The 15,384-nt window shown below is 43.9% G+C and overlaps 1 protein-coding gene and 1 pseudogene across 4 annotated transcripts in view; one reads left to right on the forward strand and one right to left on the reverse strand.

The window, feature by feature from the left end:
* Positions 1-15,384, forward strand: part of JHY (junctional cadherin complex regulator) — an 82,082-nt gene that overhangs the window by 39,586 nt on the left and 27,112 nt on the right. For 3 of the 4 annotated variants that reach the window (XM_059874968.1, XM_024975533.2, NM_001038208.1), the window contains 1 exon segment: positions 10,317-10,430. The exons of the other annotated variant lie outside the window; for it this stretch is intronic. In XM_059874968.1, the coding sequence (XP_059730951.1) occupies positions 10,317-10,430 (114 nt within the window). 4 annotated transcript variants of the gene reach the window in all.
* Positions 9,162-9,857, reverse strand: LOC107133161 (AN1-type zinc finger protein 6-like; annotated as a pseudogene).

Here is a 15,384-nt window from a genome sequence, read left to right on the forward strand (position 1 = left end):
AAGAAGTTGCATTTGGCCTCAGTTAATGTTTCAGACATTTACACTTGGTGACAAGGAACTCAGTGAATATTTGACACTTTGGTCTCGAAGTGCAATTGCATATCACAGCTCTTGAAAATCTAACTTCTCCACTGCGGTCACAAGTGTTCTTCTTGGATACAAATCTGATCATATCAACCAGCTGCTTAATGAGGGTCCCTGTTAATTTCAAGATAAGAGTCAAACCCTCAGAGTGGTACTCGAGGCCCTTTGTGAGCTGGCCCCTTCTGCCAGTTTAGCCTCATCCTTTGTCACTCCTCCCCTGCATCCTATGCCCCAGCCGTACTCTGGGAACTCACGGCTCCCTGAACCCAGCATTTCCCCTGGCCCTCTGTCCAGGCTGATGAATTACCCTTCCCTGTCCTGTTTCCTTGGGAAAATCTCACCCTCCATTTTGAGATTCAGCCCAAACTCATCGTTGAACACCCACCATAAAACCCCTGACACCACGCTGCACTATTTAATGTTTGTGTCTGTATGTCTTTACATGACTCTGAGCTCCTGAAGGCAAGGACTGGCTCATCTCTGAATTCCTAGAGCATGGCATACAGTAAGCACTTTCTACATCTTTTATGAAGGAATGTAATTTTTAAATACTTGAGGGGAGGTGGTTCAGGTTTTTATCACTCTCAAGTGAAAAAAATTTTCAAAACTGAGGAGTTCATGCTTCTGACTTAAATAATGGAATTTGGCTTTGAAAGACCACATTTGAGCGCCATTATTATTACAGCCAGTTATTACCTTTGGTAAATTAAGTCTTGAATGTTTACCTTCTTCTACAGATCCAGTTATTTAGATGGCCAAATAAGATGTTATATGTGAATGCTCTGCATAATTATATAGGCTTATATAAATGTTACATTTATTACTGAATGTTTGTTCTGAATTTAGTCCCCTGTTGGATAAAATTAATATCTAATTGATATAATGATCTCCTTTTCTGTGGTTTTGAATATCATGGTTTAAGAAATCTTTGGTTGTCTATAAAATTAAACTTCTATTTAAATTATGATCATCTTTTTCTAATTATATTTGGTCAGAAACACAGAATGCTTTTTTATAGAATTCTTCCAGTTTGGTGGTGTTTTTGAGTCCTACGTCTCATACTGACAAAAAAAATATTCTTCTATAGAGTAGGTACTTTGTGTATGTTCATTGATAGATTTTTTTTTTAATTTGCCCTATGCAACCACAACAAGAGCACTTACTTATAACAGCATAATTTAAATTGAACTTTATGGTTTTTCAATACAAGACGTTTCTTAAGGCATCTTTCTTGTATGCGCTAGTCAGCACTTATTTGTCTGATCTATAGAGTGACACTTCATTAATTCAGCATTACTGAGGAGGGACCCATGAAGAGACAACTTTCCTCATAACTGAAGCATGCCCTTTCAAAAACCAGAACTTTAACAGAATGAATCATGTCTAAGGATAACTTTGAAAAAAACGTGTCTGGACTATTTGCAGGAATAGAGATGCAGACATAGAAAACAGACATGTGGACACCAAAGGGGCAGGAGGAGGGTGGGAAGAACTGAGAAAGCAGCGCTGACATATATACACTGCTGCTGCTGCTGAGTCGCTTCAGTCGTGTCCGACTCTGTGCGACCCCATAGACGGCAGCCCACCAGGCTCCTCTGTCCATGGGATTCTCCAGGCAAGAACACTGGAGTGGGTTGCCATTTCCTCCTCCAATGCATGAAAGTGAAAAGTGAAAGTGAAGTCGCTCAGTCGTGCCCGACTCTTAGCTACCCCATGGACTGCAGCCTACCAGGCTCCTCCGTTCTTGGGATTTTCCAGGCAAGAGTACTGGAGTGGGGTGCCATTGCCTTCTTGGTGTTACCTTCTTCTCCTTAAAGACTCAGTTCAATGACTGCCTCTTCCATGAAGCCCCCTCTGACTTCTCCAGACAGACCTGGGCATTTTTTTTCTGGGTTCTTTTGGGGCCACATGTGTCTCTAGGACAGTAGTTATCACTTGGTCCTGTTTACATGTCTGCTTCCTGCTTGGCCAGAAGCTCCTAAAGAGGATGTACTCTGAGAGTGGCAAAAATGACCACAGAAACATGGCATCTGGCAAAGAGGCAAAGGATGGTGCCCATCACCATGGCTCTCGACTTTACTGCAGAACAGGGCACTGTGGCCTGGGTAAGAGAGCACAGAATTATCACATTCTCCATTATTCTCACATTATCACATTATTTCTTTTTAATTAGAGGGCAACTGCTTCACACTATTGTTTCAATTTCTGTTGTACTGCAAAGCGAATCAGCTATATGTGTACACATATCTCCTCTCTCTTGAACCTCCCACCCCATTCCACTGGGTGAAGGTACTGGGTTGTAACCACTGGACCACCAGGGAATTCCCTACATCTGTGTTTGGTTTTTTTTAAAAGGTTTATTTATTTGGCTGCATCAGGTCTTTGTTATGGCAGGCCAGCTTAGATGCTCTGTGTCATGTGGGGTCTTAGTTCCCTGACAAGGGATCGAACCCAAGTCCTCTGCTTTGCAAGGAAGATTCTTAACCACTGCACCACTAGGGAAGTCCCTACATCTGTGTTTTAACAAGCCCTCCAAGTGATTCTGACATGTGCTCAAGTTTAAGAACTACCATGCTGAAGAGTTAGGCCTTTCCTTTATGTGACATGGAATCACCAAAGGGTTTTAGTCACAGAGCAATCTGAATCCTGTGATGGTCCAGAGGTCACACTTACATATCCTTAGCTGTGTTATAGGGAGTTCAGGTTGCTAATCAACCCTCGCTTACGTTTCATGCCACATTCCTAAAAATCTCTTTCACATTCTTGAAAATGGTTGTTGGCGTCATTCATTTGCATACAATTATTAAGAGCTTCTTACGTGCCAGGCTTTATCCCAAGTGCTTGGATATATCAGTGAACAAAACTGACAAAATAAGGGCCAACTTCCTATTAGGAGGAGGCAGACAATAGACAAAATAGATAATCAGCGTATTAGCAGGTGATGTAAGTGGTGAGGAGAGACAGGAAGCAGAGTAGGGACAGGGAATGCTGGGGGTGGGGGTCACCATTGTAGACAGGTCACGGAGGCAGGAGAGCAGAGCTTTCTTGGGAGAGGAAACAGCAAATGCAAAGCGCTGAAGAGAGGAAGGGCAACGGGCCTGGAGCCAAGCCAGCAAGGGAAAGGACAGACAGGGGATCCTAGCTTCTACCTTGTATCGCTGACAGCCGCCACCTGGCTTTAATCGAAATCTAGGCAGAGAAACAATAGATTGGATGTGTTCTGATGTAAATGGAGCAACCAGTGAGCAATGTAGATGAATCTTCTCACTCAGTAACGTTTACTGAGCACGTATGTGCCAGGCACATCCAGCGTCACCACATAGCTCATGGGAGTAGTGCCCCTGCAGCCCTACAGCCCGGCACAGAGTCCCTCCTTTTCCTGCCCTTGTGGGACTTAACATCTAGAGGCGAGACAAACATAACGACCAGGGTGAAACTTGTCACACACAGAAAGGACAGAACACTAAGGCGGTGGTACATCTGTTATAACCTCCTAGGGGTATCAGGGAAGGCTTCCTGGAGGAAGTTATATTTTGGCCAAGAGTAGACCAGTGAATGGGATTGGTCAGAGTAGGTAAAGTGAAGAGTTTCCAGGCCAAAGAATGGCGTGTGCATGGACCCAGAGCATGTGGCCCAACAACAGACCTGAAAACATACAGTCTAACGAGAGCAGGAGGAACTAAAGAGGCAGAAAACAAAGAGGAAGTAAAGAGCCTCTGATGAGGGTGAAAGAGGAGAATGAAAACGTTAGCTTAAAACGCAACATTCAAAAAACGAAGATCATGGTTCCATCACTTCATGGCAAATAAAAGGGGGAAAAGTGGAAGCAGTGACAAATTTTATTTTCTTGGGCTCCAAAATCACTGCAGATGGTGACTGCAGCCATGAAATTAAAAGATGATTGCTCCTTGGAAAGAAAGCTATGACAAACATAGACCGCATAGAAATAAGCAGGGATATCACTTTGCTGACAAAAGTCTGCTATGATTTTTCCAGTAGTCATGTATGGATATGAGAGTTGGACCACAAAGAAGGCTGAAAAATTGATGCTTTTGAACTGTGGTGCTGGAGAAGACTCCTGAGTGTCCCCTGGACAGCAAGGAGATCAAACCAGTCAATCCTAAAGGAAATCAATCCTTAATATTCATTGGAAGGACTGATCCTGAAACTGAAGCTCCAATATTCCGGCCACCTGATGCAAAGACCTAACTCATTGGAAAAGATCCTGATGCTTGGAAAGTTTGAGGGCAGGAGGAGAAGGGGATGACAGAGAATGAGATGGTTGGATGGCATCACTGACTCGATGGACATGAGTTTGAGCAAACTCTGGGAGATAGTGAAGGACAGGGAAGCCTGGTGTGCTGCAGTCCAGTGGGTCACAGAGTCGGACACGACTTAGTGACTAAACAACAACAATGAGAGCAGGGAGGAGAGGCTGAGTATAGAGGATGTGGGAGCTTATAAACCTTTCAAAGGTTAAGGGCAAAGGAAGTGCACTGAAGGCTCTTTAAGTAGGTGACTGGCGTAATTCATGTAGGGTTGTCAGAAGCTCGAGAGTCTTATACAGAAATTTAATGTAAAAATAATATATTCGGAGATCTCAGTGTCATCAGTTTCTGAGTAGATGCATGCTAAATACATTATGAAGTGATCTACAGCAGCAGTCCCCAACCTTTTTGGCACCAGGGATTGGTTTCGTGGAAGACAGTTTTTCCAGAGACCGAGGGTGGTGGATGATTTCAGGATGATTCAAGCATTACATTTATGGTGCACTTTATGTCTCTTATTATTACATCAGCTCCACCACAGATCCCGGAGGTTGGGGACTCCCTGTTCTATAGGACAGAGAAAGTGGCCAGCGGCAGAGCCAAAACATTTCAGGTGTTTCGTCTCTAAATAGCTGAATAATTATTACAAACGCCCAGATAACTCAAACTTCAAACAACTGTACTAAATACCCTTGTCGGAGCCCAACAGCCTGACGTCCCTGCCTCTTCTGCCAGCCACAGAAGAAGATATGTAATACAGGCAGCAGCAGTGCTGACCTTAGCAGGTCCAAACCGACACAGAGCAGTACGGATTAGAAACAGGACAAGTTAACACTGCACATCACTCATCGGCCAAGTTCACAAACAGACGCACGCTCAGTCCACTGATTACGCTCCTAAGGGAGGGATTCAATAACAGATGTGCTGGAATGATGCTAAGCAAACAGCAACTTTGGAAAAATAGGACCCTCTGGCCGATTTTAATCTGGATATATGCTTGTCATATATCATAAATACCATCAAGGAATGAGAATAACAGGGAACCTAATAAATTCACACGAGACTCCCCCACAATAACTAAACACAAGGTTATTACCAGAATATAACGGAAAGGGGAAAAAAGGCCCCAAACCTTCAGCGATGCAGGACCTCACAGTGATACTGTATTTAAACACGTTTCAGTGTGTGTCTCTGTGGGTACACGCGGATCCACATAGGGCTCTCGGTAAAGCATCAACTTGTTTTGTGGTGCCGATTCCCTAAGAACCTGATGAGTTTCTTTGAGACAGAAGTAGCCAGCCCAATCTAGCTCAGCTGTACTCAATCTGAGTTGCTCTCCTACATACAAACCCTCACTTCAAAGCCAGGAACATAATGTACAATTTTTTAATGGCTCTAGACCCAGGCACTCAGGCGCTCTGCTCTGCGCCTTACCTCAGTGTAAACACCTAATCAAGATTGCCCGAGCTTCAACAATAGCAGCCAAATGCAATTCGAGAACCACAGGCCTTTGAAGTCCTCCCAGCAAAGGCCGGTTTTCTAGTCCGGGATAATGACATGGCATGATTGCTGTCTTTGTTGTATCTTTTCAGTAGAGAAGCAATTATAGGTCCCAATTTAACAGAATAGACATTACACAGCTTATGATGCTCAAAATGCAATTTCATTTGATCATTTTCTCGATTTGATTGGTATTAATAGAATGGCTCACCAAGGGGAAAAAAAAAGAAATAGCTAGCAGAGGTTGTGTCCCATTCCACTTTCAAAGAGATAATGTAGAAGTATGCTTTATCCACCCGGAGACTCACTGGGGGGATTCACACACCGAGTTCTACCAAAACAGCCTGTGGATGGAAATACTGTACATCTTACATTCTCTGGGGAAGGCAGTGTAGGACAATGCCTGTATATTCTTTCATCTATAAACTTTTTATCAGAGCTCCATTAAGGAACCCCATGGTTGTTTACCAAATAATATCACCAGTGAAAAACCAAATTAACGAAGTCCCCTTTACAAAAGCTAGGGCATCAAATCTCCTCGTGGCAGATCTAGGAATAAACCCAGCTTCTCCCAGGCTCCAGCTTGTCCAAGACATTGCGTGTTTGAGATTGAAAACAGGATTATTTCCTCGCCTGCTTAGGCAGCCTATTTTAGATTTTTTCCCCCCACCCTGTCCCGACTGTCATTTCTCCTCCCTGACAGAGTTGATCTCTCTTTCAAATGAGTTGTGTTTCTGTTTCACATCACGGCAGTAAGGGATTGAAGCCTTGGAGAAAACAATGACAAAAGTTGCAAAATCTTAATACTTTTATTGTCATCCCGGGTTTCTGGAAACAGTGAAGGGCTGAGAGATTGAAACACGAGAAAACGGCTCCTGACCTTGAGCTCTATTATAGCATTTTAACTCCAAACTTCCCATCTTAGCACAAGTTCAACTGTTGCATGGTATCCTGAAGTTTTCCACTTGCACAGTAGGTAATTACTCAAAACCAATTGATTACTTCCATTTGTAATAAAAAAACAAAAACTCCATGATCCAACAGTACATTGTGTTCCTGTGTTAGCAGTGAGAATTCAAACATGAAAAAGGTTTTACTTTCATTTTTTTCCCTTTTTACAGATCAACCTTTTAAACATTGAAACTTTCACACTATTTGAGTTGGGCAGTTGTGATCAGGAGGCATTCAGATAGAGGGCTGCACCCCAAACAAACAAACAAAAAACAAATTGTCTTTCTTGTGCCAGAGAAGCTACCCTGAATAAGGAGTGAGGTTATCATCACTGTAAAACGCTTTGTTGTTCATTCGCTCGGTCATGTCTGACTCTCTGCGACCCCACGGACTGCAGCACACCAGGCTCCCCTGTCCTCACCATCTCCCAGTACTTACTCAAACTCATGTCCATTGAGTCAATGATGCCTGCTTACTAGTTAATATTTAACAAGTATTTTTGCCTTTCTGCACTGAATACTAGTCTGCTTGTGTAAGTATGAAGTAAAAGTCAGCCACACAGGGAGAATTTAAATGCAACCATGCAGATCCTAAACCCCAATGCACTTTCTGAAAGACGGATTGAGTTATTCTGTGTTATTTCAAAGGGCAGAGGGATAGAAATTACAAACATATCACTGCTCTTATAAGGAACAGCCTAATAGAATCTGGGCTTCCCTGGTGGCTCTGACAATAAAGAATCTGCCTGCATTTTGGGAGAGCCGGGTTCGACCCCTGGATTGAGACAATCCCCTGGAGAAGGAAATGGCTTTCCACTCCAGTATTCTTACCTGGGGAATTCCATGGACAGGGGAGCCTGGCGGGCTACAGTCCATGGGGTGGCAAAGGGCCAGACACGACTGAGTGACTAACACTTTCATTCATAGCAGTTAGGTTTCTCGAAGATGGAAAAGAATGTTCATCATTAATGAAACAGAGATTCAGAGATCTAACATTTTATTACTCCAGCGGATGGTTGGAAGGACTGGATCTCCCACAGCAAGGGATATTCACAAGCCACCTTACTCTGCCTTCCTCTCTCCATCTATACAAATACTGACAAGCAGATTCTCCCGCCTGTCGAAGTGGCATGTGATTAGGCAGTGAGGGGAGGAAGGTCGACCAGGGATGCATGGAAACACCAGAGGGTGTGCTGGGTTATCTTCAGAATCTCTGCCACCTTTAAGATTGCGGAACTTTAAGTCTGTTCTCTGAAATGCTACCCAGTGGCTAGAATTCCATATAGCGCAAAGACAACCTAATTTCTCGACTTAAAACAGGTAGCTAGGGGCTTTCCCTGGTGGCTCAGTGGTAAGGAATCTGCCTGCAATTCAAGAGCCACAGGAGACCTGGGTTCAATCCCTGGGTCGGGAAGATCCCCTGGAAGAAGGCATGGCAACCCACTCCAGTGTTTTTTTTTTTTTTTTCTTTTTATGGTTTTCCTTTTTATTTAATCAAAGACAGTGGATAAATATAAATACAGCTAATTACTTCAGATCATTCTTTATATTGTATACACACAGGCCAATGAACATAATCTTAAAAGAAACCTGCAGTCAGCAATGAAATGCGTACAGCTTTCCCTTCCCTCGCTCAAAAAAATTTAAAAACACACAGACTTAGAATTGCATCCCTGGTGGCTCAGATGGTAAAGTGTCTGCCTGCAATGCGGGAGACCTGGGTTCAATCCCTGGGTCGGGAAGATCCCCTGGAGAAGGAAATGGCAATCCACTCCAGTATTCCTGCCTGGAAAATTCCATGGATGGAGGAGCCTGGTAGGCTACAGTCCATGGGATCTCAAAGAGTCAGACACAACTGAGCAACTTCACTAAAATTGTATCATCACACGCTCTCCTGTGACAAATGATCCAGACATAAATACCAGGTACCAAGAAACTATATGCTAACATATGTATAACCTTTGTCAGTGAACATCAGAAGCAGCCATGATGATTAATATATATTCAGTTACTGATAACTAGCTGTGCCCTAAAGGGCATTATCAAGACAGAAATTGTGCTGCAGAGAAAAGCTATACACAATGAGAAAATAAACTGCAAGATTAAAGCATGCATGTTTAATACTGGGGAAAATCACAGCCCTCCAAAATTTCTCCACATTTCTTATAAAAGCCCTCTGCACTCAACTAAAATTAAAATGATCTTAAAAGGATAATATTCGCAGAGTTTACTTAAGTCGTTTCAGCCACAGAAACTGCATTGGAAACAAATGTTCAGAGTAATTTTCAAAACAAAAACAAAAATCTATGATGACATTCATGATTAAAGGTCTGTGCAAGACACATTGTTCTACGTTCCCAAGAACTAGGGGAAAAAAACCTCGTCAGTTTTTAGTTTGCAGATAATCAAAGGATTTTGTATCCCAGCAGTTCAAATCTTCTGGATCTTTTCACCAACAAGTACTGGATTTTCTTTTCTGATTTTCTCAGCAGCCATCAGTCTTTAATTGTAAGAGCAGTTGTGTACATCTGAGTAATGGTGTACACTGCAGTAAACATTTCCACCTGGCATTCAAACCAAGTCCCACTTTCTTCCTGCACATGAAACAGATTCTTTTTCTGTTTTGGTTTTTCAAGAGACTTGGTTTTCTCTTCAGACGGCTGCTATGCTGTTTCTGATACTGCAGTTTGCAGGTCATCTGTTTCCAGTATTGCTTTGTCCATAGATGTACTGTCCACTTGGGGAAGACACTACAGATTCTGATAAAAGTGACTGATGTGATACAGGGCTTGGCTACATGGACGAAGACGTAGCGTCTAGCGCTGACTGAGCTTCTGGGACACTGCCATCTGTGCTCTGGGCTGGTAAAGACTCAGACAGACTAGAGACAGAAAGTACAGGGGGGCTTATTCTACCATCACTATTCTGAACTACTATTTGAAGATGTTCTTTATTGCGCACTGAACACATGCCATTCGTACTAGGGTTTCCATAAAATCTGCAGCCAGCAGAACAAAGCACAGGCACTTGGCTGTGATTAGTTTCTTAAGCCACATTCCCCTGTTGCCCACCTGGTGACGGCTCGCTCTGCCTGACACGCTGCCCGCTGCCACCGATAGCCACCTCTGAATGGGGACAGGTGAGGCCGCCGAACCCTGCTCACTCCAGGCCCACTGCCACTGGCCCCTCGCTACTCCAGTGTTCTTGCCTGGAGAATTCCATGGACAGAGGAGCCTAGTGGGCTACAGTCCATAGGGTGGCAGAAGAGTAGGACATGACTTAGTGACTAAACAACACAACAAAATTTGACTTCAAAACACCAATTCTCACATCATCCCTACAAGAGAAAACATTGTTTATTCCTATTTTCCTTGGGAATAATCCGGGTACCTAAGCTACCTGAGATGAATGATTGAAATGAACCATAGGTAAGACGTAACACTGCAGGACCTCTTTCGAGAGTACAGACTAAAATGAATCCAGTTAACATGCTGTCTGTGTTTTACCCCTGCAGATCTCCTACCCTGTCAGAGTAACTGACAAGACGTCTATTCAGAATGCCAGAGAGACTGGAAATGTCGCTATAGACCCTGAAGACAAATGGCATCAAAGAGCCCAACAGCTAAAGGTCACTTGCTAGATTGAATTTTAAGTGTGTTTCAAGAGTTACTGCTGGATCTAAGTGATGGTCTGTGGCTGACATCTTATCACTTAAGGGTTTATTCTTATGCCTGAGAATAGTTACCTACCTTCTGATGGGTAAGACGACTTCTGCCCAGATGGGCCATTACTTGCTCAGACAGCCAACCCTACCCACTTTCCCAAAGTTCTCCTTCCTAGAGGAAAATCATTACATCACTCTGCAGATATTCAGAGGAATGGCCTGGAAACAATACGGCAGGTCCAAAACACTGTCCGATCCTATACTGTTCCCAAGTCTGTTTCCTGGGGACTTCCTGGCGGTCTAGTGATTAAGATTCCATGCTTCCATTGCAGGGGGCCTGGGTTTGATCCCTGGTCAGGAAATAAGGTCCCACATGCCACACAGCATGGCAAGATTTAAAAAAAAAAAAAAACAGGTCTATTTCCTTTTGGAGTTATCAGTCACATAGAATCCCTATGTGATGGCGGGGGGAGGGGCACAGTCCTTAAAAATGGATGGGAAACCCCAGAGCCTCAATAAACCTTCACTGGCATAACATGACAGCCTATTACCTAGTAATTTAGCATGATGACATCCCTTTGAGGGCCATGGGTTTACTACTTTGAAATCACAATGTTGTTTCAGGGAAGATTTTCACGAAACTGTCCTCACTGACTGTTTTTCTAGAAGAATCAAGAAAAGGTCTAGCAGCTGATTTCTTCTTGAACCAGTATATAGTGTTATGTGTAGTAGTGATTCTTGGACCTCCCTGGTAGCTCAGACAGTAAAGAAGCCACCTATAATGCAGGAGACCCCAGTTCGATCCCTGGGTTGGGAAGATCCCCTGGAGAAGGGAATGGCAACCCACTCTAGTATTCTTGCCCGGGAAACCTGATGGACAGAGGAGTCTGGCAGGCTACAGTCCATTGGGTCGGAAAGAGTCAGACACGACTAAGCAACAAACGTTTTCAGAAGGAGAAGCCCTTTGAAATCACCCAGGCTACAGAGCCTGTTGACATCATTAGTTAGAATCATGTTCAAAGGAAAAGCAATAATAAGAATAAAGCGCATTCCTGGGACTTCCCTGGTGATACAGTGGTTAAGACTCTGTGCTTTCAATGTAGGGGGCATGGGTTCAATCCCTGGTCAGGGAACTACGATCCCACGTGTTAGGTAATGCGGGGGTGGAGGGGTGGGGGGGTGGGGGGCGGGAAGAAGAAGAAAGCTCATTCCAGTTTCAGAAACATTAGAGAAGAGGGACAGCTCAAATCATCTTTTTTTTTTTTTTCCCCCCACTACAGTGGCCTCCAGGCTACTTTCAGAGTTGCAGAAAAAGAAATGAACTACAAGGGCCATCCCAGCTGCAAAATGCTATGAATCTAAGATCCTTTATCTCTAGTTAACTTAAATTACTATGGAAAACACACTTGAAGCATGTAAGATTCTCACAACCTCTAGTTTTCACACTTGTCACTATGAAAAATTGGAGGCATCTCAGCCAATGATAAAAGAATCAAGGTAAAATTGGGGTGCTTGATGCATGGCATGACCCTAGGCAGAGACAAGAAAAAACTTTGTAAGAAAAAAATCAGAAGAAAGCTGTTTCATCTCTGAGTGCCCTAGACTTACTTGGTTCTAACCCACTCCTGAGTGAAGACAGTAAGAAGAGAAACATCTAAAGATTGTTGGACCCAGAAAGATGGCTACACAGAGCGGCCCAAGGAATGTTTCCCTTTATTTAGAAAGGATTTCCTAGCTGCCCGCTGCACCCAACACGCGGACTGGATACTCAATGTACAAACCTCCAGGCTGCCTTCCTTATTTTTTTCCCTTTGGCCCCACAGTATATGGGATCTTAGTACCCCGACCAGGGACTGAACCCATGCACCATGAATTCAAACTGCAGTGTCTTAACCACTGGGCTGCCAGGAAGGTCCCCAGGATGCCTGCCTTTCTTCTCTCCAATTACCCAGCTCCACTGCCTTTGCTCTGGTTCCCCTTCTCCTCCTGCCTCTCCCACCGCATCCTGTCATGCCTGTGGTCAGGACCACTCCTCCAGGCTTTACCCCGTTTGACCTTTGTCCCATTAGCTGCTGTCTGTGTTTCTTTTGTACCAGCTACTCTCTAAGTTCCTTGATAATTCCCATAATTTTGTATGAACTTTTCTCTCCACTTCCTAGGACATTGCTTTGCCCAAAGCTGATACTCGATATTTAATGGTGTACTCAGTCACTCAGTCGTGTATCACTCTTTGCCATCCTGTGGACTGTAGCCCACCAGGCTCCCGTGTCCATGGGATGTTCCAGGCAAGAATACCGGAGTGGGTTGCCATTTCCTTCTCCAGGGGATCTTCCTGACCCAGCGATCAAACCCACATCACTTGCGTCTCCCGCATTGGCAGGTGGATCTCTTACCACTGTGCCACCCAGGAAGCCCAGTGGTGGATTAGAAAACCATTTATAGGTCATTTACTGAATCTTAAGTGAAAATGGGCCTCATTTGAAATCTGTTTCTTAAAAGGTGACTTTCAAAGAATCTACACATCCTTTAGTAAACATACTCTAACCATGAGCAACTCTTACTAACATAGAGATACCTCTATGTGAAATCAAAATAATTCAGACAATAAATAATTATTGAATACCTACTATGTTCCAACCAGCAGCTTTTAGGTGCCTGGCCCCAAAAACATAGGTTTTTTAAAACTCTTCAGAAAAAAATAGAAATAAAACTTAACAAAAGACCCTTTTAAAAATGGTTCCTACCCTTAAGGAGCTCAAAACAGTTACGTAGTCATCAAAATTCAGTGATATGAAAGTCGGCATAAAATGCAGTATAACTAAAAGAGCACCTAATTCTGCCCTAAAAAGATGGGAAAAGCCTCTCGAAAAGGCATGGCATCTAAGCTGACCCTGGAAAGTGAAAGTGAAAGTGAAGTCGCTTAGTCGTGTCCGACTTTTTGTGACCCCATGGACTGTAGCCTACCAGGCTCCTCTGTCCGTGGGATTTTCCAGGCAAGAGTACTGGACTGGATTGCCATTTCCTTCTCCAGGGGAACTTCCCAACCCAGGGATTGAACCTGGGTCTCCCGCATTGTAGACAGACGCTTTACCCTCTGAGCCATGCCAAGCAGACAGATGAGAGCAGAGGAATGAAAGGGGAGGGAGTCTAGTCTGCCCTGAGAGTTTTGCCTGGAGTTCAGTGACTAAAGGGGAAATGTGTGAGGAGGGGACAGAGGCTGGGCAGGCTAGCTGGGGGCCAGGAAAGGCTCTCTATGTCAATTAAAAGATTTTTGGCAACTAAACACTTGTGCCACAACTACTGAGCCTGTGCTCCTGAGCCCAGGAGCTGCAGCTACTGACGCCTGAACTTCTACAGCCTGTGCTTCTCAGCAAGAGAAGCCACCACAGTGAGAAGCCTGTGCACCTGTGCCACGAAAAGGGAGGAATGTATCCAACTCACAGATGCAAGTTTCAAATGATTCAGACCAACTAAGTGATGATGGGACCAGCAATAACAGTTTAAATGACAGAATGTGTATTTGTGTGTCTGTCTACATATGGAGAGTGAGTGACCTACAGAGAGAGAGAATGATGAAACGTGCCAAAATGTTAAAAAGTGAATCAGTGAAGATATCTGGGAGTTCTCTGTGCTATTCTGGCCATTTTTTTTTTCTGTAAGTTTGAAATAATAGTGTAAGTGTGAAAAAACAGAAAGTTAAATAAAGTGGTACCATAGGATTTAGCAACTAAGAGGTGGTTGGTGGCCTGAGAGCAGTTTCCCTGGGGCGGTGAGAGTAAGGGTCCACGTGCAGTGTACAGGGGTCAGGATGACAGCGGGGAAGATGAAGACCAACCTGCAGTTTAAGATGCTTGGCGATGGATTACAAGATGAGATGTTTGGGGATTTTTTGTTTGTTTTTTAATTTTTACTGGAGTAGTTGCTTTTTTAATATTATAGACAACTTTGCCGACAAAGGTCCGTATAGTCAAAGCTCTGGCTTTTCCAGTAGTCATGTACAGACGTGAGAGTCGGACCATAAAGAAGGCTTAGCACTGAAGAATTGATTCTTTTGGATTGTGGTGCCGGAGAAGACTCTTGAGAGTCCCTTGGACTACAAGATCAAACCAGTCAATCCTAAAGAATCAACCCTGAATATTCATTGGTAGGACTGATGCTGAAGCTCCAGTACTCTGGCCACCTGTTACGAAGAGCTGACTCATCAGAAAAGACACTGATGCTGGGAAAGATTGAAGGCAAAAGGAGAAGAGGGCAGCAGAGGATGAAATGTTTAGGTAACATCACCAACTCAATGGACATGTCTGAGCAAACTCCAGGAGATAGTGAAGGACAAGGAAGCCTGGCGTGCTGCAGTCCATGGGGTCGCAGAGTCGGGCTTGACTTAGTGACTGACCAACAACAATAGTTACTGTACAATGTTGTGTTAGCTCCTGCTGCACAGCAAAGTGAATCAGCTATTGTGTACATGTATCCCCTTCTTGGGGGGATTTCCTCCCCATTTAGGTTACCCCAGAGCACGGAGTAGAGTTCCCTGTGCTATACAGTAGGTTCTCAAAAAGAATCATCTGTTTTCTAGATAGTAGTATATGCGTCAATCCCAATTTATCCCCCACCCCCACTGAAGAGATGAAGTTTAACCAGAGAATGAGGTCAAGTAAGGAATTGTTTCTTTTTTTTTTCTTTCTTTCTTAATAGAAGAGCTTTAAACATTTACTTGCTTGCTTCCCTGGTGGCTTTACAAGGTCTTTACCAGATGGTAAAGAATATGCCCACAATTCAGGAGACCTGGGTTTGATTCCTGGGTTGGGAAGGTCCCCTGAAGAAGGGAACGGCTACCCACTCCAGTATTCTTGCATGGAGAATTCCATGTACAGAGGAGCCTGGCAGGCTATAGTCTATGGGGTAGCAAAGAGCTGGA

Source organism: Bos taurus, chromosome 15, assembly GCF_002263795.3.
Source record: "Bos taurus isolate L1 Dominette 01449 registration number 42190680 breed Hereford chromosome 15, ARS-UCD2.0, whole genome shotgun sequence".
NCBI classification, from domain to species: domain Eukaryota; kingdom Metazoa; phylum Chordata; class Mammalia; order Artiodactyla; family Bovidae; genus Bos; species Bos taurus.